Raw genomic sequence first — 22,811 nt, forward strand, 5'->3', positions numbered from 1 at the left:
GTCACACACAGAGCAGGGCCGATCAGGGGGTTGGGGCGCCGCCCTCTATCACCCACAGAGCAGGGCCAATCGGGGTTGGGGCACCGCCACTGTCACACTCAGGGCAGGGCCGATGGGGAGGTTATGGCTCTACCCTGTCACACACAGAGCAGGGCCCGTGGGGGCGCGGGGGTTGGGGCGCCGCACCCTGTCACACACAGAGCCTCAGGGCGATCAGGGGGTTGGGGAACTCCCCTGTATCAGGCACAGAGCAGGGCTGATCAGGAGGTTGGGGCGCCTTCCCCTGTCACGAACAGAGCAGGGCAGATAGGGAGGTTGTGGCCCCGCCCCCTGTCACACAGAGAGCCGCAGGGCGATCAGGGGGATTGGGTGCTGCCCCCTGTCATGCTGATCCTGGTGCCGGGAGGCCTCTCGGCTCCGCTGATCCTGGTGCTGGGAGGCCTCTTGGCTCCACTGATCCCGGTGCTGGGAGGTATATTACCCTTTTACTATATAGGATAAAGGCCTGGTGCATGGGTGGGGCTGGCTTGTTTGCCCTGAAGGGTGTCCTGGATCAGGGTGGGGGTCCCCACTGGGTGCCTGGCCAGCCTGGGTGAGGGGATGATGGCTGTTTGCAGCTGGTCACACACCCTTCAGGGTGGGGGTCCCCACTGGGGTGCCTGGGCAGTCTGGGTGAGGGGCTGAGGGCTGAAGCTCCCAACTGCTCCTTTTTTTCTTTTCTTTTTTTAATTCTGGGCCAGCTTTAGCTCTGAGGCCTCTGCTGCTGCTGAAAGCAGGTATCTGGTTTGTTTAGGTTCTATAATTGAAACAATGTATAACTCCATCTCTGAGATCCCGGCTCGCTGAAAGCAGGTTTCTGGGGTTTTGTTTAGCTTCTATATTTGTAACATAGTTGCTTAGAGTTGCAGCTCAGAGGCCTTCAGCGGCAGGCGGGGAACGTTCGTTTCCTCCGTCACTGAAGCAAGCAAGCCTCATGTTAGTTTCAAGCTGCCTGGCTGCCGGCCACCATCTTGGCTGGCAGTTAATTTGCATATCACCCTGATTAGCCAATGGGAAGGGTAGCGGTCGTACGCTAATTACCATGTTTCTCTTTTATTAGATAGGATGATGTGGGTCAGTTTCCATGTTCTGTGTTCTGTCCATTGATCTTTATGCCTGTTCTTGTGCCAGTACTAAGCTGTTTTGATTACAGTTGCTTTGTACTATAGTTTGATATCCAGTATTGTGATTACTTCAACTTTGTTCTTCTTTCTCAAGATTGCTGTAGCTATTTGGAGGCTTTTTTGGTGCCATATAAATTTTTGGAGTATTTGTTCTAGATCTGTGAAATGTGCTGTTAGTATTTTAATAGGAATTTCATTGAATCTATAGATTGCTTTGGGTGGTATGGACATTTTAATGATGTTAATTCTACGAATCCATGAACACGGTATATCTTTCCACATGTTTGTATCTTCCTCTATGCCTTTTTTCATTGTCCTTTAGTTTTCCAAGTACAGAACTTTTGACTCCTTGGTTAAGTTTATTCCAAGGTATCTTACATACATAATTTTTATGGTAATGGTAAATGGGATTAGTTTTTTAGTTTTCTCTCTCTGAGAATTCATCATTGGTGTATAAAAATGCCATGAATTTCTGGATGTTGATTTTGTATCCTGCTCCACTGCCTAATTCAATTATTAAATCTAGTAGTGTTTTGGTTGGGTCTTTAGGTTTTTCTATGTACAATATAATGTCACCAGAGGCCCGGTGCACAAAAATTTGTGCACTCGAGGGGGGAAGGGTGTCCCTCAGCCTGGCCTGTGCCCTCTCGCAGTCTGGGACCCCTCGGGAGATAACGACCTGCTGGCTTAGGCCTGCTCCCGGGTGGCAGAGGGCAGGCCCAATCCCTAGGTGCAGCCCCTGTTCGGGCTCAGAGCAGGGCCGATTGGGGAGTTGGGGTGCTGCCCCCTGTCATGCACAGAGCAGGGCGATCGGGAGGTTGTGATGCCACCCTCAGTCAAGCTCAGGATAGGGCCGATTGGGGGGTTGGGGCACTGTCCCCTGTCACACTCAAGGCAGGGTTGATGGGGAGGTTGCAGCGCCACCCCCCGTCACGCACTGAGCAGGGCCAATCAGGGGGTTGGGGCACTTCCCCCTGTCAAGCACAGAGCAGGGCCCATCAGGGGGTTGGGGCGCCGCCCTCTATCACCCACAGAGCAGGGCCAATCAGGGGGTTGGGGCTCTACCACTCTCACACTCAGGGCAGGGCCGATGGGGAGCTTATGGCTCTACCCTGTCACACGCAGAGCAGGGCTGATCTGGGGGTTGGGGCGCCGCACCCTGTCACACACAGATCCGCAGGGCGATCAGGGGGTTGGGGAGCTCCCCCCTATCAGGCACAGAGCAGGGCTGATCATGGGGTTGGGGCGCCTTCCCCTGTCTCGAACAGAGCAGGGTGGATAGGGAGGTTGTTGCCCCACCCCCTGTCACACACAGAGCCGCAGGGCGTTCAGGGGGTTTGGGTGCTGACCCCTGTCACGCTGATCCCCGTTTCGGAAGGCCTCGTGGCTCCGCTGAGCCCAGTGCTGGGAGGCATATTACCCTTTTACTATATAGGATTGAGGCCTGGTGCATGGGTGGGGCTGGCTGGTTTGCCCTGAAGTGTGTCCTGGATCAGGGTGGGGGTCCCCACTGGAGTGCCTGGCCAGTCTGGGTGAGGGGCTGAGGGCTGTTTTCAGGCTGGGGGTGACTGAAGCTCCCAACTGCTCCTTTTTTTAAAATTTTTTTTATTCTGGGCCAGCTTTAGCTTTGAGGCTTGGCTCCAGCTCTTAGGCCTCTGCTGCTGAAAGCAGGTTTCTGGCCTTTGCTTACAATGTTGCGATCCTGCTGGCTGAAGCCAGGCAGACTAAAGCAGGTTTTTTGGGGTTTTGTTTAGCTTCTATATTTGTTACATAGTTGCTTAGAGTTGCAGCTCAGAGGCCCGCAGCGGCAGGCGGGGAATGTTGGAGTCCTCCGTCACTGAAGCAAGGAAGCCTCATGTTAGTTTCAAGCTGCCTGGCTGCTGGCCGCCATCTTGGCTGGCAGTTAATTTGCATATTGTCCTGATTAGCCAATGGGAAGGGTAGCGGTCATATGCCAATTACCATGTTTCTCTTTTATTAGATAGGATCTGCAAATGATGACAGTTTTCCTTATTCATTTCCAATGTGGACAACCACATATTAAAATCTTGGGACAGAATGTGTTATTCTTTTTTGCCAGTTGTCCTCAGGAACCTTTAAAAGACTACTAGTGCTTGGGCTCCACTCCCAGATATTCTTTTTTATTAGTATGAGGGTGGCAGTGGTTTCTAATAGTCAGGGAAGTTTGAGAACCACTAGATGATGCGATATAAGCAGTCTTAAAAGATCTACATGTAGTTCAGCCAACCATGCCCTGTATTTTTTTAAGTAATCACCTTTCACCGTTTAAAGAATCTGGCCTCTGGTCCTAGATTATCTGGATAATTGCCTCAACTCATCACTCCTTTTAGCTATGAAAGCATGAGAACTATTACTTATTTCTAAAGTCTGTTACACTATCATTCCCATGAAAAATTACATCTTTTTTTAAGAGAGCATAGTAATTTATCTGTGAAGTGAAATAACACTAGCAGATCATTAACTTTGTACAATGAATGCATCAAGCAGCTGTTACTTAGAAAATAGAACATCTGTTAAATGCCATTGGAGTCACTATTCACTGTCATTATAGTTATAACTATAATTTCTGTTCTGCACATTCCGCTTTCATGAAATTCTTCTTTAATAGACAATACATTAATAAAAATCAGTACACATTGCCATAAAATTCACTATTTAATGTTCTATATTATTTTTGAATTTATCATTATATTATTCCATCACATTAGCCTAATAATAAAATATGTTTTAAAACCTCTAGCCATGACAAGAGTACTGTAGGGGACTGAAAAAACAATTAATATATTATTTGATCACACTTAGCACATATTAATTGTATGATGCACCATTGATTTAATTACATCTGTTGTGGATCACAATGAACACCACCACCTTAAATGTAAATATAAATTGTTTCCTCTCAATTTCAGAACCCTTAAAATGAGATAAATGTACATATTAAAATTGTAATATTGGGGCAATTTGTCCATTTTCCCCCATAAATATGTTTTGTAGCTAGAACTAAAAGAACTCTGTCCCATTCCTGACCAGAAACGGTGTAATGTTTATGCAGCCTGACTAAGGCAGAATTCATTGGGGAGGGTGCTCTTTTAAAATTACCTTTTATGGATGTGTTAGTTAAACCTTTGTCCATATTAGAGGGGACTTGCACAAGAGGTCAAGAAACAGCTAAAAGATATAGGAATTTAGTGACATCCTAGCAAAGGGGATTATACACGGAAATGGTGTTATGGTACATTTTTGACTAAATGAGGCCTGAGTGAAGATAGTATATATGGGAGAGGAGACACTTAAGAGATATAGAGGGGGGAGTAAAATGGTAATAATAGGAATCAGATAGAGAAATTATTCTAAGACTATTCGTCTTTGGCAAATTCCATGAAAACTCCTGGAAGGCTTTGGATTTCTGAAAATATGAAATGGGTGGGAGAGATGGTTACACCCAAGTGGGTTATTTTTCTCTGCCCCTGTTGGGAAAAAAAAAACAAACACCTGGGAATATGTTCCTATGGGACCAAATAATTAATCTAACATTTTATACCATTTCACCTTTATAATTAAATTTTTTAAAAATGTTTTTTTTGTTTGTTTGTTTGTTTTTATCGTGCGATGGTATGATCAGCAGAGACCAACAGAACAGGTTTTCCCATCCTGCCGCAGCATCCATGGAGTGAGTGGGTGAGCTGATGGCTAAATCCCGAATTTCACATGCCATTGAAAATAGCTATTATCAACCCGACAAGTAATAATAAGTATTGGAGAGGTTGTGGAGAAAAAGATCCCTCATTCACTGCTAGTGGAAATGTCAACTGGTACAGCCACTGTGGAAAACAGTATGGAGGCTCCTCAAAAAATTAAGAATAGAGTTACCATAAGGCTCACCAAGCCCTCTTCTGTGCATCTACCCCCCCAAATTGAAAATATATAGTCACAAAGATATATGCACCCTATGTTCATTGCAGCATTATTCACTGTGGTTGAGATACGGAAACAAAGTTTCCTTTAATAAATGATTGGATAAAAAGAATCTAATGGAATACTACTCAGCCATAAGAAAAGATGAAATACTGCAATTTGTGACAACATGGATGGATCTTGAGAATATCATGCTAAGTGAAATAAATCAGTCAGAAAAGCTAAGGACCATATGATTTCACACATATGTGAGATGTAAAACTGAAACTCTAAGGCACAGACCATAGTATAGTGGTTACCAGAGGAAAGGGGTGGGGGAAGGAAAGGGTAAATACAGGGCCAAATATATGGTGACAGAAGGAAGATGATTTGACTTTGGATGGTGAGCACACAATGCAATATACAGACCATGTATCATAGAAATTTACACTTTAAACCTATATAATCTTATTAACCAAAGTCACCCCAATAAATTTATTTAAAAATTTGAGGCAAGTGATTTAGCTTATAGATATGAAGAACAAATCACAATGTGTTTTCCATCCTTGCATGGACACCTCAGTGTCATTAAGATAAAGTAACCGATGTATCCACTTTTTTAAGGAAATTGGAGTAGCATTTAAAAATTGCTAATGCCAGGAAGAAGTAAATGGCAAATCCTTTTCTTTGAAATCATGGAAATTAGTGTTTAATATATTTTTTTATTTTATTTTATTTTATTTTTTTATTGCTTAAAGTATTACAAAGAGTATTACATATGTCTCCTTCCCCCCCCCCCCGCCCTTGACAATCCCCTGGCCTCCCCTATCCCCCAGTGTCTTATGTCCATTGGTTATGCTTATATGCATGCATAAAAGTCCTTTGGTTGATCTCTTACCCACCCCCCTCCTGCCCTCCCACCCTCCCTGGCCTTCCTGTTGTAGTTTGACAGTCTGTTCCAGGCAGCTCTGCCTCTGTATCTATTTTTGTTCATAAGTTTATAATGGTCTTTATTATCCAGAAATGAGAGACATCATGTGGTATTTTTCCTTCATTGACTGGCTTATTTCACTTAGCATAATGCTCTCCAGTTCCATCCATGCTGTTGAAAATGGTAAGAATCCCTTCTTTTTTACAGCAGCATAGTATTCCATCGTGTAGATGTACCACAGTTTTCTAATCCATTCATCTACAGATGGGCACTTAGGCTGTTTCCAGATCTTAGCTATGGTGAATTGTGCTGCTATGAACATAGGGGTGCAGATATCCTTTCTGACTGGTGTTTCTGGTTTCTTGGGATACATTCCTAGAAGTGGGATCACAGGGTCAAATGGGAGTTCCATTTTTAGTTTTTTGAGGAAACTCCATACTGTCTTCCATAGTGGCTGAACCAGTCTGCATTCCCACCAGCAGTGCACAAGTGTTCCTTTTTCTCCACATCCTCTCCAGCACTTGTCGTTTGTTGAATTGTTGATGATAGCCATTCTGACAGGTGTGAGATGGTACCTCATTGTTGTTTTGATTTGCATCTCTTGGATGTTTTCATATGTCTTTTGGCTTTCTGAATGTCCTCTTTTAAAAGGTGTCTATTTAGGTCCTTTGCCCATTTTTTGATTGGATTGTTTATCTTCCTTTTGTTGAGTTGTATGAGTTCCCTATAAATGTTGGAGGTTAAACCCTTATCAGTGATAGCATTGGCAAATATGTTCTCCCATGAAGTGGGTTTCCTTGTTGTTTGGTTGATGGTTTCTTTTGCTATGCAGAAACTCTTTATTTTGATGTAGTCCCATTTGTTTATTTTCTCTTTAGTTTCCATGCCCTAGGATCTGTATCGGTGAAGAAATTGCTTCGGCATATGTCTGAGATTTTGTTGCCTTTGGATTCTTCTAGTATTTTTATGGTTTCCCATCATATATGTAAGTCCTTTATCCATTTTGAGTTTATTTTTATGTATGGTGTAAGTTGGTGGTCTAGTTTCATTTTCTTGCATGTATCTGTCCAATTTTCCCAACACCATTTATTGAAGAGACTATCTTGACTCCATTGTATGTTCTTGCCTCCTTTGTCAAATATTAATTGAGCGTATTGGTTGAAGCTGATTTCTGGGCTATCTATTCTATTCCATTGATCTATATGTCTGTCCTTGTGCCAGTACCAGGCAGTTTTGAGAACAGTGGCTTTGTAATACAGCTTGATATCTGGTATTGAGATCCCACCTACTTTGTTCTTTCTCAGGATTGCTGCAGCTATTCGGGGTCTTTTTTTATTCCAGATGAATTTTTGGAGAGTTCGTTCTAGGTCTGTGAAACATGCCATTGGTATTTTAATGGGAAGTGTGTTGAATTTATAGATTGCTTTGGGCAGTATGGACATTTTAATGATGTTGATTCTACCAATCCAAGAACATGGTATGTTCTTCCATCTGTTTATGTCTTCCTCTATCTCTTTTTTCAATGTCCTGTAGTTTTCTGAGTAGAGGTCTTTTATCTCTTTAGTTAAGTTTATTCTGAGGTAGCTTAATTTTTTTGGTGCGATGGTAAATGGGATTGCTTTTTTAGTCTCTCTTTCTGCAAATTCACTATTGGTATATAGAAATGTCAAAGATTTCTTGGCATTAATTTTGTATCCTGCTACATTGCCGAATTCTTTTATTAAGTCTAATAGTTTTTTGATGGAGTCTTTAAGGTTTTTTAAGTATAATATCATGTCATCTGCAAATAAGGACAGTTTTACTTCTTTTCCAATTTGGATGCCTTTTATTTCTTCTTCTTGTCTAATTGCAATGGCTAACACTTTAAGTACTATGTTGAACAGGAGTGGTGAGAGTGGGCATCCCTGTCTTGTTCTTATTCTTAGGGGAAATGGTGTTAGTTTTTGTCCATTGAGTATGATGTTGGCTGTGGGCCTGTCATATATGGCTTTTATTATGTTGAGGTATGATCCTTCAATTCCCACCTTGCTGAGAGTTTTTATCAAAAATGGGTGTTGAATTTTGTCAAATGCTTTTTCTGCATCAATTGGTATGACTATGTGTTTTTTTTCTTTCAATTTGTTTATGTGATGTATCACGTTTATTGATTTGTGGATATTGTACCATCCTTGCATCCCTGGGATAAATCCTACTTGGTCATGGTGTATGATCTTTCTGATATACTGCTGGATCCGATTTGCTAAGATTTTGTTGAGGATTTTGGCATCTATGTTCATGAGGGATATTGGCCTGTAATTCTCTTTCATTGTGTTGTCTTTACCTGGTTTTGGTATTAGGGTGATGCTGGCTTCATAGAATGAGCTTGGAAGTGTTCCTTCCTCTTGGATTTTTTGTAGTAGTCTGAGGAGGATAGGTTTTAGTTCTTCCTTGAATGTTTGGTAAAACTCCCCTGTGAAGCCGTCTGGTCCTGGGCTTTTGTTTGCTGGAAGCTTTTTGATGACTGCTTCAATTTCTTCCATAGTTATTGGCCTATTGAGATTTTTAGATTCTTCCTGATTAAGTTTTTGAATTTTGTATTTTTCTAGGAATATGTCCATTTCCTCCAGGTTGTGTAGTTTGTTGGAGTAGAGTTGTCCATAGTATTTATTAACAATCATTTGTATTTCTGTGGGATCTGTTGTTATTTCGCCTCTATCATTTCTGATTTTGTTGATTTGGGTCCTTTCTCTTTGCTTCTTGGTGAGCCTGGCTAGAGGTTTGTCAATCTTGTTTATCCTTTCAAAGAACCAGCTCTTGGTTTCATTGATTTTCTGTATTGTTTTTTTTTTTGTTGTTGTTCTCTATGTCATTTATTTCTGCTCTAATCTTTATTATCTCCTTCCTTCTGCTCACTCTGGGGTTTTCTTGTTGCTCTCTTTCTAATTCTTTGAGCTGTAGATTTAGATGATTTACTACCATTTTTTCTTGTTTTTTTGAGATAGGCCTGTAGAGCTATAAACTTCCCTCTCAGGACTGCTTTCATTGTGTCCCATAGGTTTTGGATTGTTGTGTTTTCATTGTCATTAGTTTCCAGGATGTTTTTAATTTCTTCTTTGATCTCATTGGTAACCCAATCAATATTTAATAGCATGCTATTCAGCTTCCAGGTGTTTGAGTATTTTGGGTTTTTATTGTAGTTTATTTCTAATATTATGCCATCGTGGTCTGAGAAGATGCTTGGTATGATTTCAATCTTCTTGAATTTGGGGAGACTTTGTTTGTGACCCAATATGTGGTCTATTTTTGAAGATGTCCCATGAGCACTTGAGAAGAACGTATATTTTGTGGCTTTGGGGTGAAGTGTTCTGAAGATGTCAATTAAGTCCATCTGATCTAGTGAGTCATTTAGAATTGCTGTTTCTTTGCTGAGTTTTTGTCTAGCGGATTTATCCAGTGATGTCAGTGGTGTATTAAAGTCCCCTACTATGATTGTATTGTTGTCGATCTCCCCCCTGATATCTTCCAGGAGTTTTCTTATGTATGTGGGTGCTCCTGCATTGGGTGCATATATGCTTATCAGGATTATATCCTCTTGTTGTATTGATCCCTTTAGTACTATGAAGTGGCCTCCCTTATCTCTTATTAAGGCCTTCACTTTGAGGTCTATTTTGTCCAATATAAGTATTGCTAACCCAGCTTTTTTTTCATTTCCATTTGCCTGAAAGATATTTTTCCATCCCTTCACTTTCAGTCTGTGTGAGTTCCTTCTAATGAGGTGGGTCTCTTGTAGACAGCAAATATATGGGTCATGTTTTTATATCCATTCAGCCACTCGATGTCTTTTGATTGCACCATTTAGTCCATTTACGTTTAAAGTTATTATTGAAAGGTACTTGTTTGTAGCCATTTCTATTTTTTTGTGGCTGCTTTCTTTCTGGGCTTTTTATTTCTTCTTTTTACACCAGTCCCTTTAGCATTTCTTGCATTGCTGGCTTGGTGGTGATAAACTCCCTTAGCCTTTTTTTGTCTGTGAAGCTTCCTATTTCCCCTTCAATTTTGAATGATAGCCTTGCTGGATAGAGTATTCTTGGATTCAGTCCTTTGCTTTGCATCACTTTGTAAATTTCCGTCCATTCTTTTCTGGCCTGATGTGTTTCTGTTGAGAAATCATTTAATAATCTGATGGGAGATCATTTGTAGGTAACTCTCTGTTTCTCTCTTGCAGCCTTTAAGATTCTCTCTTTGTCTTGTACATTTGCCATCGTTATTATGACGTGTCTTGGTGTGGGTCTTTTGGGGTTCATCTTGCCTGGGACTCTCTGTACTTGTGTAACATTTTTCTTCTTCATATCTGGGAAGTTTTCTGACATTATTTCTTCAAATAGATTTTCTAATCCTTGCTGCTCTTCTTGTCCTTCTTGCAGCCCTATTATGTGTATGTTACTTCATTTCATGTTGTCCCGAAGCTCCCTTAGGCTCTCCTCCTGCTTTTTAATTTTTTTTCTCCAGTTGCTGTTCAGATTGAGCTTGTATCTCTACCTTATCTTCTAACTCACTAATTCGGTCCTCTGCTTCTTCTAGTCTGCTGTTGAAATCTTCCATGATGTTTTTGATTGTAGCTATATCACTTTTCATTTCTTCCTGATTCTTGCATAGGTTGTTGATTTTCTCATCCATCCGGTGAATGAATTGTACAACCATTATTCTGGATTCTTTTTCTGTCATGTTGCATGCTTCAACTTCATTAATTTCCTTTCTTGGTGACTCCTCATTGTCTTTCCTCTGGGTGTTTTGCCGTCTCTTCATTCTGATTATCTCCCGATGGTTCAAATGTCGAGTTGCGTGGGCCTGGGTCGTGTGCAGTGATAGCCTCCTACTACCCTAGTGTCACTGAAGAGCTCTGACACTAAGATGTGTGGTTGTTTTGGGTTGGTGGGAACCAGGCTCGCTCAGAGTCAGTGTTGTCAGCACTCAATGTGGCCTCGTAAGGGCCCTTATAATCAGGGACCCTGTCTGCACTGTGCTGGAACAGAGACCCCCCCCCCTGAAGCGTGTTGAAAACCAGAGCCCCCTAGCGTGCGCCAGGAGTCAGAGTTCCCCAAGAATCCAGTATCTGAGTCTCTGTTGCTTCGCGCCTTGCCTTGAGAATCAGGGTCCCTGTGTGCCCTTGCATTAGCAATTGGAGTCACTGGCTCTTAGTATGAATGCACAGGGAATAAGTATCTCAGGCGCAGGTGATAAGAAACACAGTCAAGTCACTGGTGCCTGGTGCTGCCTCCTGCCCAGAGAATCGGGGTCCCTGGCCCTGTGCTATGAGGGACAAATTCCCGGTGTTCGTGTGTTTGCTCCCAGCCCAGGGCTCCTGGAGCAGGCAATGTGAGGAGGACCAGATCCTGGTGTTCGCAGGATTGCTCCCAGCCCAGGACTCCTGAACCGGGCCCTGCGAGGGATCAGTTCCAAGGTGCTCGTGCACTTCCAGGCTAAAGTTCCTGGAGCGCTGAGGCCCCGGCAATGGGTGGGTCTATCAGTTAGTTACTCTGGCGCTGCCTGCAAGCCTGCGGGAAGTGGGGATGGGCTCTGTTACTCACGGATCTGCCGAGGGGATTTCTGAACTTTTGGTGTCCGCACGTCTGTAGCTGTGGTCACAGGTCTCTGACTCCAGTGGCTGCAGGGTCCTGGTATGTGTCTGAGATCAGACTGTGTGGTGCTGAGGCCAGGATCCTAGTCTCAAGCAGCTCTGTTTCCCAAGATGGCGTGGTCGCCGTGCCTGTGCTGGCCACCCAGGAGTGTCCGCGCAGGGAGCGGAACTCCGCTGCCTAAGACTGCCCAGTTTAGGAGCCCCTTAGAAGACCTGCAGAATCTAACTATCCCTAGCTCATACACACACACCACACACGTCCACACACTCCTCTATCACTTCCTTGCATTCTCACACTCTCTCTCTCCTTACCTTCCTGCTGGTCGCCATTTTTCCTCTTTTCCAGTGTTTAATATTTTGACTATTCACTTTAGAGCTATCAAATATTATAAGTTAAACATATGGAAAATAAATACAATTATTAGATTTTGTGGTAACTTATATTTACATTGAGGATGTTTTTCTATGTCATTAAAAGCCTGAGTGTCAAGTATATAGTTCACTTTAAGCTGCTGTTGAAACTCCTGAGTTTGGATTTATGACCATATCATAGGTCAAAATAAAACTGAGTGTGCATAATTTTGCTCTTTTCTTCAGCCTTAAAATCAACTCTAGAAGATGTCATATTACTACGTGATTAAAAAAGCTAAAGGAGCTGAATAATAACTTAGTCAATGTAATCACTGAATTTAAACTCGCCCATTCAGAAGGGTAGACCTTCCAGAAACCTCCCTATCCCCAGTCCCACAAGGCAGCAGAAGATGGCATGTGTGCTGAGGACTGGATGTTTTCTAAGAGAAGGAAAATGTATTTTCACTTCTTTCTCCCCATCTTACCAAACCCAGAAATAAGTACCTCCCTTAGAGAGAAATGAGTAAGGGTACAGAGAGAATGGTTGCAGTTCAATCCTTTCATTCAATTATCAATACATCTGCAAGTGTAGATGTCCTTCTATAGTGGGAAAATATTAGAGCAAGGGAAAATGGTTTCTTGACGTCATAAAAATATATGTTTTTAGTTTCCAATAAGTTGCCCATATTCTCCTTTTGGTGGCATTTTATTCCAACCTTTGTACTTTCTAATCATGTTGTACTTTGTCTTAGTCAAGACAAACTACCAGTCCTTTATGGTGAACTCCAGTTTCAAGTTATCATCTCTGTATTGCAGCCTGTCATGCTTTTCCTGGCCATGACTCATCTTTTTCCAAAATTATGTTCTTTCTAATATGATATTAAATTTGATTGTATGTCAGCTTTTTGCTATAGCTGCACTGTAGGTAAGATTAGAACAGGGTATGCAAAGATTACCTCCTGTCTCTGGTAGTGAATGGCACAGCACAGAGTGGATATTAAGCAACTAATGTACTACATTGGCTAATTGAAATTTAAGTACCATCTTCAAAAAGTAAGACCAGCATATTTTTTGAAGGCTAAGATCTTATTATTTACAACTCATACTTTTAATTAAAAATACTTTTTTTGAGAACAAAAATAAATGATGAGAATCATTGACTGGCTGCCTTGTGTACACTCATTACTGGGGATCGAGCCTGAGGCCCAGGCATGTTCCCTGACGAGGTGTCGGGCCACAGACTTCCAGTTCATAGGTCTATGCTCAACCACTGAGGAACACAGGCTGGGCTGCTCTCTCTCTTTTCTAAGGCTGAATTGCAAAAAAATAAAAAAATAAAAAATAAATATATTCCATTATCTTGTCCTTCAAACCTTAAATTTTCTTTCATAGTAAACAGAGCATTAGTAGTTGTAGAAATAGTAAATAATTATCACTTGTTGATTGACCAGCGCCAGACTCTAGAATGGCCAAATACTTTTATTGTTCTGAATGCCATGTGATAAAGGCTATTAAAATATCAATGAAATTGCCCTAACTGGTTTGGCTCAATGGATAGAGCATCAGCCTGCGGACTCAAGGGTCCCAGGTGTGATTACGGTCAAGGGTATGTACCTTGGTTGCGGGCACATCCCCAGTAGGGAGTGTGCAGGAGGCAGCTGATCGATGTTTCTCTCTCATCAATGTTTCTAACTCTCTATCCCTCTCCTTTCCTCGCTGTAAAAAAATCAATAAAATATATATATTATATATATTATATATATATATATATATATATATATATATATATATCAATGAAATAAAAAAATGCGTTTGTGGGGAAAATAAAAAAAATCCACTAAATGACTACAGTATTTTGCTAACCAAAAAAAGCATGTATAAAATTATTAAATACCTGTTTATTCGTGAGTACCACATGTAAAGGCTCAATTCTAGGTCTTTTTACAGAAAGAGTGTAAATTTTTTCGTGAATCACTTTTGGCAATAGTAGTTCCAAACCACCATGGTGATTACTGCCTTGTTTCATGATGGTGATAACTTTAATTAATGGTGTCCCAAAATTCACACAAGAAGTAATTTTGATAGAAAACATAGGTTTATAATTAAAAATTGTAAATATTTTATTGATTCATAAAGTATATAATATAGGGTTATGTATGGAATAGCATATCGGGTAAATGGCCTCCATGGCTTTGCTGGCACATACGCCAGAGAAACAATTCAATTACTGCATGAGTCATTTCCTGGTCATGTAATTTCCCGTTTTGGTGATCAGAATTGACCGCCCAAATCATGTGATTTAACGCCATTGGACTTTTTTCTTTGGGGTTTTTTGAAGTCTAAGGTTTATGCCAACAAGCCCACGACCACCCATGCCTTGAAGGAGGAAATTGAGCGCTGTATCAACGAAATTCAGCCACATTTATGCAAAACGGTCATGGAAAATTTCAACAAAAGAGTGTGTATGTGCCAGCAAAGCCATGGAGGCCATTTACCCGATATGCTATTCCATGCATAACCTTATACTGTATACTTTATGAATCAATAAAAAATTTGCAATTTTTAATTATAAACCTGTGTTTTCTATCAAAATTACTTCTTGCGTGAATTTTGGGACAGCCTTTATGTTTCTTTTATCTTATAATGTTAAGGAACCTAAAATGATACTAGAAATTAGCCCATATTTCCCATTTTATTGTTTTCATTAATGAATGATGTATCCTTGGACATTAAACATTTGCTCTTAAAAATTAGAGCTGGAAAATTTTGACAGATGTTTAATGCATAAAGGTTGTTTGTGATTAATGAACTATTTGGAACTAATTTCCTAAATTCAAAACTCTATCTTTTCTGAGATTTGGAAATTTCCATTGCCTTTAATTAAATTGCCTGGCATGGATGAGACAAATGTCTATGTATATAACAACTTTTTATATCAAAGCTAAAACATAGTGTCATCTTTGTGAAGACATTTTAAGAGGTAATTAGTGATCCAAATATAAATTAAGTTTCAACTTTGTGAGATGTTAACTTTGCAAATAAATCAACTCTAGTGACAAGCCACCAGTCTGAAATATAGGAAGTAGAGAATTCTCATTTGCATATATTTACATATATTTGACAACATTATACTTGAATATTAGTTTTATAAGACTAGAGACTTTGTTTCTCTATCATTTTATCCTCAGTGTCAAGATAAATGGCTGTCATGTAAAGTTGTGTACTACACAATGGTGCAGACAGCAGGAGTGAAAGGACTAAAATATATCCCATGACCACTCATAGGTCTAACTCCAAAGGGACTGTTTTCATCCAAAGGGGAATTTTCTCATAATTTTCATTAAGTGGAATCACCTATGTCCCTGCTACAATAGTGACATATTTAGTAGGAGCTCAATAACATTTATGATTGATACATGAAGGAATTTACTAGTATTCTGTGAATTGCTAAACTCACCCATGTAAAAAAAAAATGACACATTACAAATAACTCTCTGTGCATGGCAGCTGACAGGTTCATTTGGCATTAATTATGTTCATTTCAGATAGTTTAGTTTTGAAACAGAGAACCACAAATAAAAAATAATATCTTAGAATTAAAGAAGCAGTGATTGTCTCTTGTATAGAAATCATTTTATAGTGTTTTTACTTTATTCCCCCTGCTTCTTTGATATCAAAGGAGAAAACGAAATGTAGAGTGGATAGTGATTTTGAGTGGACTAGAACCTGATGGTGTGGAAGAAAGACATTTAGGTAGATTTATATTATTTAATTATATTATAAAGATAGAAAAGACACTTTGAGAGCATCTAGGACTAAGAAATCAGATAGAGACTGGATCATAGAAACAATATCTCTTTCCCTTACTTGGACCACCCCTGTTATTCTCTTTGCATATATTCCATTTACCTCTTTGCAAGTGGGCTCCCTTCTACTTTCTTATTATTGCTGCTTCCCAGTGATTGTATCTGACTATGGCTTTGGCTTGCTGTGGTGATCACATCAGTTCCATTTCCAAGTGACTTTTCAGTTGGTGTGTTATCACAGTCTCTGTATCTCTCTTATTAAGCTTCTTGAGAGAGGATCTGTTTGGCTCTGGCTGTATGTGGGCAAGGGAAGGAAGGGGGAGGGGAGCAGAGGCAGGGAAGTTCAAGATGGTCATATGGTGAACCATAGCATGTCACAAGAAAGGGGCTATAGTTAGAGCCGACAGTAAACATTTGTACTAGGATCACTTTTTCCATTAACTTTCAGCATAATTTTTGGTATTAAATATGCTTATTTTTACATTTTGCAAATCAAGTCTTAGAAAGCAGTGGTGCTCTCTTAGGGGATTGTAATATTACCTCTATACTTTCATTGACCTCTAACTGAAAATGAGCATTGTTTTTCAATTATGAATGTGAGCAGCAAGCATAATATCAGCAGTTCCTGGGACTTTGCCACCAGTAGAAATGACATATAATTTTATATCATAGTCTAGTCCAGGGGTGGGCAAACTTTTTGACTCGAGGGCCACAATGGGTTCTTAAACTGGACCGGAGGGCCGGAACAAAAGCATGGATGGATTGTTTGTGTGAACTAATATAAATTCAAAGTAAACATCATTACATAAAAGGGTACGGTCTTTTTTTTTTTTTTTTTTTTTTTTTTTTTAGTTTTATTCATTTCAAACGGGCCGGAGCCGTAGTTTGCCCATGGCTGGTCTAGTCAGTGTATATAATTCAAACCACTAGTTCATCACTGCTTTAATCTTAAGTATCTGATGTTAAATCATTGTACTTTCACATGTTAGCAAGGAAAACATGCATTACTATCTCACAAATTTAAAAAATATATTTTGTATATTATATTTCAGTACAACTGGTTGCATTTAAAATCCAGTGGATTTAATTTTATGCTTTTTAAAACATTATAATGAAAAAGGGTCCTTAAGTTTTACCAGATGCCAAATAGGTTTCTGACACCAAAAAGCTAAAAATTCTGCTGTAAAATACAAGAGTGCAATAATTGTTGAATTTTCTAAAAGTACTTGCTTAAGAGTGGATGTGATTTCTAAGGTCTAATTTTAGCCAATACATTTATAAGTTAACTAAATATTAATATATTTAGATGGATAATATTCATGTTTATTAAAAAATTTAAATCTTAAATAAAGATGTAGTTAATCATGTTTATATATACACATATGTTCATATATACCTAATAAGGAAACTACAATGTATATGGTGTGCTTTTCATTCATAAAGACATAGTTTAAGGTTTCAATCCTTTGAAAAATCTAACCATCGAAACCATACCCACAGCCATTTCAAAAGCATTAAAACTGAAGACTGCAATATATTACTCAAAGCTCAAATTCTGTCCTTTTCACAGGCCACGCAGAAAGAGGTTGAGAAACAGAAGGTTCATCTAAAGAGTGTCACGGAACTCGGAGAGGCCTTGAAAACAGTTTTGGGCAAGAAGGAAACCTTGGTGGAAGATAAACTGAGTCTTCTAAATAGTAACTGGGTAGCTGTCACTTCCCGAGCAGAAGAGTGGTTAAACCTTTTGTTGGTAAGAGAAGAGGCTGGAAGATTTGCAACCCCTCTCCCTCATGGGAAATAAATTACATAAGCACTCAATAATGATACTTGTGTTTATAAATTCCTGTGCCCCACATAAATGCTAGCTCTTAATTCAATATCTATAACTGTATTTTAATATATTTCCATGTTCATGCTCTACTCCATATAGAGTTCAAACCTAAAAGTAATTTGAATGATACTGAATTTCTGTCTGTTAAAACTGTAGAACATAGGACAGATCTTTTAAGAACATTGTCTAACCAATAATATGTCATGGTATGTCTCTGTAAAATTAAGGAATACCAGAAACACATGGAAAACTTTGACCAGAATGTGGAACACATCACAAACTGGATCATTCATGCTGATACACTTTTGGATGAATCTGAGAAAAAGAAACCCCAGCAAAAAGAAGACGTGCTTAAGGTAGCAAATAAAATATTATGAAAAGTAATATTTAAATAGTACAACTGTTATGTCAATCATGTTTGTCCTAAAAAATACCAGACTTCTTAATAAGAATGAAAAAAATTTCCTTCCTTCCTTCCTTCCTTCCTTCCTTCCTTCCTTCCTTCCTTCCTTCCTTCCTTCCTTCCTTCCTTCCTTCCCTCCCTCCCTCCTTCCCTCCCTCCCTCCCTCCTTCCTTCCTTCCTTCCTTCCTTCCTTCCTTCCTTCCTTCCTTCCTTCCCTCCTTCTTTCCTCCCTCCCCTCCCTCCCTCCCTCCTTCCCTCCTTCCCTTTGCTATTCAATTTGCCCATTAATTCAAATGGGAGCTAATGTTTTGGAAGAGTTCTGTAATCTAGGTATCTGTCCATATCCACCCCTCAGCTAATTACAGGCAACTTAAACTCTAATGAGAAAGGATACCAGGATTTACTTTGGTGTCCTGTTACAAATTCCTGTCTATTTTAATAGTAGTACTCCCTTCTTGTATCAAACACGAAGATGTGGTAGGCATTATTCACAGCCCATCTGAATAAACACTTAAGATCTAATCACCTGGACATTTGCCTATTCGGTGTTCAAATCTTAGGATTAGTAACAATCCTGAGCTTATATGACACTGAATTTGTCATCTTTAACCATATATAAAGTAAACAGTACTTTTCTCTGTTATTGTATTAAAGTAAATTATTAGGACATTTTTAGTCATCTTTCTCAAAGGAAAGGCAACTTAATCTTTACTTAAAAAATGATTCCTGCTCTAACCAGTTTGGCTCAGTGGATAGAGTGTTGGCCTGCGGACTGAAAGGTCCCAGGTTCGATTCTGGTCAAGGGCATGTACCTTGGTTGTGCGCACATCCCCAGTAGGGGCGTGCAGGAGGCAGCTGATCAATGTTTCTCTCTCATTGGTGTTTCTAACCCTCTATCCCTCTCCCTTCCTCTCTGGAAAAAAATCAATAAAATATATTTAAAAAAATGATTCCTATAAAGGGTATGAGAGTTATAATGTACAAATATGTCTTATTAATGCTGTATTATTTCTTCTTAATGACATCTTTCTCAGTTAAAAAGAGTTAAATTTTCCCAAATACCATTTAAATTCATGATACCTTACTTTGTTTTGCAGTTTTCAATAATTCCATTTAAAGAACAGTCAAAATTATAATTTCTTTCCATATAATTTGTTTGTTTTTATGCAATTGATATTTTCTGAGGATTACAATTTTTTGTCATGAAAGACTGTAAATGTATTTCAGGCTATCCCCAAAACATATTTACACAATTGCCTGTGCCTTACGTTGCCTTCCCTTTGACCTTGATATGTAGTTAAGGACTGTCATGGTAAAATTACTTCGAGGTCTTTAGAATAATAGGAAGTGAGCTATTTCACTTATACAGTACCAGTAGTCACTCTGACCCCTTGTGTCAGACAGAACATCCGCAATCTATGTCTGTGACACAGAATCCATATGTGTTAGAAAATCTGTTTTGCCCATGGCACTTAATATGATAAACAAAAGGGAATTCAAAAGTGCCAGGAAAGGATTGGAAATTGTTTTTCAGCTACCACCTTCTTAAGTATATGTTCAGATTGTTCCACAGCTATGAAATTTATTTAAGATAAAACTAAATATAAAATATTGTAATTGTTGCAGGAAAACATTCCTTGTCCTTCCTCAGATTCTCAGACTAAGTCAATATTTAAATGAACATAGGTCATATTTAAGGAAGGACAGCTGTTTTTCTGAGATCACACACGTTCTTATTCTACTATTTTATGGGAGTTGGCATTTTTCTTCCTTCTATCTGCATGTGTTTGTTCGTTCTCTCTCTCTCTCTCTCTCTCTCTCTCTCTCTCTCTCTCTCTCTCTCTCTCTCTCTCTCTCTCCTGTTCTCTCACTGTCTTGCAACTTCCATTTAATTACTAACTTCAAGCCCTGTCTCTTGCTCATGGAATATAGCGTTTAAAGGCTGAAATGAATGACATGCGCCCAAAGGTGGACTCCACGCGTGACCAAGCAACAAACTTGATGGCAAACCGCGGTGACCACTGCAGGAAAGTAATAGAGCCCAAAATCTCAGAGCTCAACCATCGATTTGCAGCCATTTCTCACAGAATTAAGACTGGAAAGGTAGGAAGACCTGCTCCGAGGTGGAAACTAGTGATAAATGATCTCTTGCGAAGGTTGCGCAATACTCTGAAGGGGGCACGCAACCCCCACAGCAAAGTTTTCAAAAGGAAAATGAAAGCCAAAATGTATTTAAGGAAATTTTATCCCTGAATCTCTCCCCCCCTTACTCTCACCCTCTCTTTCCCCTGTTTCTTCCTATCTCTCGCAGTCTCACTTTCTCTCTGTCGTTTCTTTGTCATGCCATAGCTAGAAAAAAAAACAACTGCATTCTATACTGGTTTACATATGTACTTTCAGGGGTAACCTACAGCAAAGTAACAAATAGCATGCTGCAGGCCAACAACAACAAAAAGCACAAAAGACATCCATCTAAAGAAAGCACTACTGACATATCTTGCCAAATACAATATTGCTTGTGTGTAATGCGGATCAAATCTCCCAAATGAGGCCTTGTACATCTCCTGCATGATCTAGGGTATTTATTCCTCCTTAATGGCTACACACATGTGTGTTTGTACGTGTATTGAACTTGCTCTTGCTAGTTGTTGATATTGTGACAAAATCCATTAAGCTATAATGACTTGCTCAAGCCATGAAAACAAATAATTGCAAAGCTTATATATCCTATTTTTTGTAATTTTATATGATTATATTTATTCAATTGAATGGAGATCCAGGAGATATGGAACTTTTGCATGATAACCCTTTATATTTGTGTAACACTTAAAAAAGACAAAATCTTAAATAATAGGTAGCGTGCAAAAATACTTAATACAGTATTCTAAATTTTCAATTTTGGGGGGAAATGGCAGCATGCAAGGAGTTACCCCCAAATTTATAAAATGTAATTTGATTATATATATATATATATATATATATATATATATACTTTTAAATATAAAAATGTGTGTAAAAGAAACATGTATTTACATATACAGATAATGGCTGGAAATAATCTTAAATGAGAAAAATGTTATTGAACTATTTGTGAGAAAATGATATTGAACTATTTGTGAGGTAAGTCTTGATTCCTGGAAAAATAGAATACATTTGAAAAATTGCTTCTATAAATATGGAGAGACAATTATATCATGGTTTACAATTGCTGCATTTTCTAAGGCATTACAATGTATCACTGTTATATATAATAGTACATACTTAAAGGAGTTTCTAAAATATACAAAAATGTGATATGAATTTTAAATACTTAATGCACATAAAACATAGCTACCCTCCAAAATTCACCTTCCCAAAGCAAAAAGGCATTAGCTTACCTTAATTCATTGCTTCTTCTTTGTAATATTTGAGTTAACTAGTTTGTTGTATGCATTTATATATTATTTTAAGTGAGGCATTTTCACCTGAAAAATATATGACAGGCTTTGAAACTTTATTTTCAGAGCAGAGTTGGTTTTTTTTGGTAAGAATTCACTCTGCTGTTTAAAGAGATAATTGTTTTTATTTCTGAAAATAGCCCTAGAATATGTGTTATCTAAACAAACAGCAATGTTACTTCAATCACCTGAGAAATGAATGCTAATAATCCATTGCTAAATTTTGTGTTCTTCCCACTATATATGTATATAAAGTGTCACTAAGCTATAGAACATTTAAGAGAAAACAGGTTATTATTTTCTTTATTCTGTCAACAGTTGGTTGAGATCAAAGATGTTACATGTTTGTGATTTGAGGATTTTGAAGAATGAGTAGAATTCATCCTGCACCAATAGCAGCTGGCTTAGTATGGCCAAGAGAAATTTGTGATTTTCATTCTATGTTCTGTACAAATTTGTCAGTATATGTTCAGATATCATGCATCAGGTGAACCACTTGATGCACATCCTTTGTTTTCCTTACTAAAGAAAGGCATAAGCAATTTTAAATCAATATTTTCAATTATATATTAATTGAAAAGACAATCACAGTTTTACTTTCTAAGATTTCATTTTCTCTAAGTTAATAAAGACAATTGGATGCAATAGTGACCCCATTTGGGGATTTTGAAGAGATAATTATGCTCTATCATCATGAAAGCATTTGCTTATTTATTCATTTCATCAGCTAATGATATTGAGTATCCATTATGCTAGTGAGTATGGAAATATACAAAGATGTAAATAATCCTTGCTTTAAAAATATCTGTTTACAAACACAAACTTAAATACTTATTGAAACCATAGAATATGCTTAACACTAGTTTAACTTCATGGAGATGTTCAATTTATGATTAAGGTTACTCCCAGCAATCCCATAGTATCATAGGAAGAATAGTGTAGATAGAAGACTGATTCTGAGGCCTAATTTTGTCAGGATTAGGCAGAACATGTGGTTTCTCTGCAATTTCATTTCAGTGTTTATAAGATAAAGGAGTTGAATTAGATTAGTGGATTTTAAAAGGAGAACTACCTTGCCACACCCAAAAGGAGTTATTATTTTAAAAAGAATGTATAAAATGGATTAGCAAGTTACTGGATGGTAGGGTTTCTGCCCTTTTTTCTATCTCCTTCTAATAATGGGGTTCAGGAGATACAAGTTATTCCATAGAACATGGTGGGAAATTTCTGGGTTAGATTAGTGAAAACTAGGACTAATCTATAGTCCTTGGTATTTCTAAAATTTGACAGTCCAGTGATCTTTTGTTGATACAGTAAGGGATTTAAAATAATGACTTGTATGTATATTGGTTTATGG

General features: G+C 38.8%; 1 protein-coding gene across 5 annotated transcripts in view; it reads left to right on the forward strand.

Moving 5' to 3' along the window:
• The window catches only part of DMD (dystrophin), a 2,282,236-nt gene that overhangs the window by 872,678 nt on the left and 1,386,747 nt on the right, over positions 1–22,811 (forward strand). For all 5 annotated transcript variants that reach the window (XM_059679269.1, XM_059679268.1, XM_059679270.1 and 2 more), the window contains 3 exons: positions 17,354–17,533; positions 17,842–17,970; positions 19,950–20,120. In XM_059679269.1, coding sequence (XP_059535252.1) covers positions 17,354–17,533; positions 17,842–17,970; positions 19,950–20,120 — 480 coding nt within the window. The remainder of the gene's footprint in view (positions 1–17,353; positions 17,534–17,841; positions 17,971–19,949; positions 20,121–22,811) is intronic.

Source organism: Myotis daubentonii, chromosome X, assembly GCF_963259705.1.
Source record: "Myotis daubentonii chromosome X, mMyoDau2.1, whole genome shotgun sequence".
In the NCBI taxonomy this organism is placed as follows: domain Eukaryota; kingdom Metazoa; phylum Chordata; class Mammalia; order Chiroptera; family Vespertilionidae; genus Myotis; species Myotis daubentonii.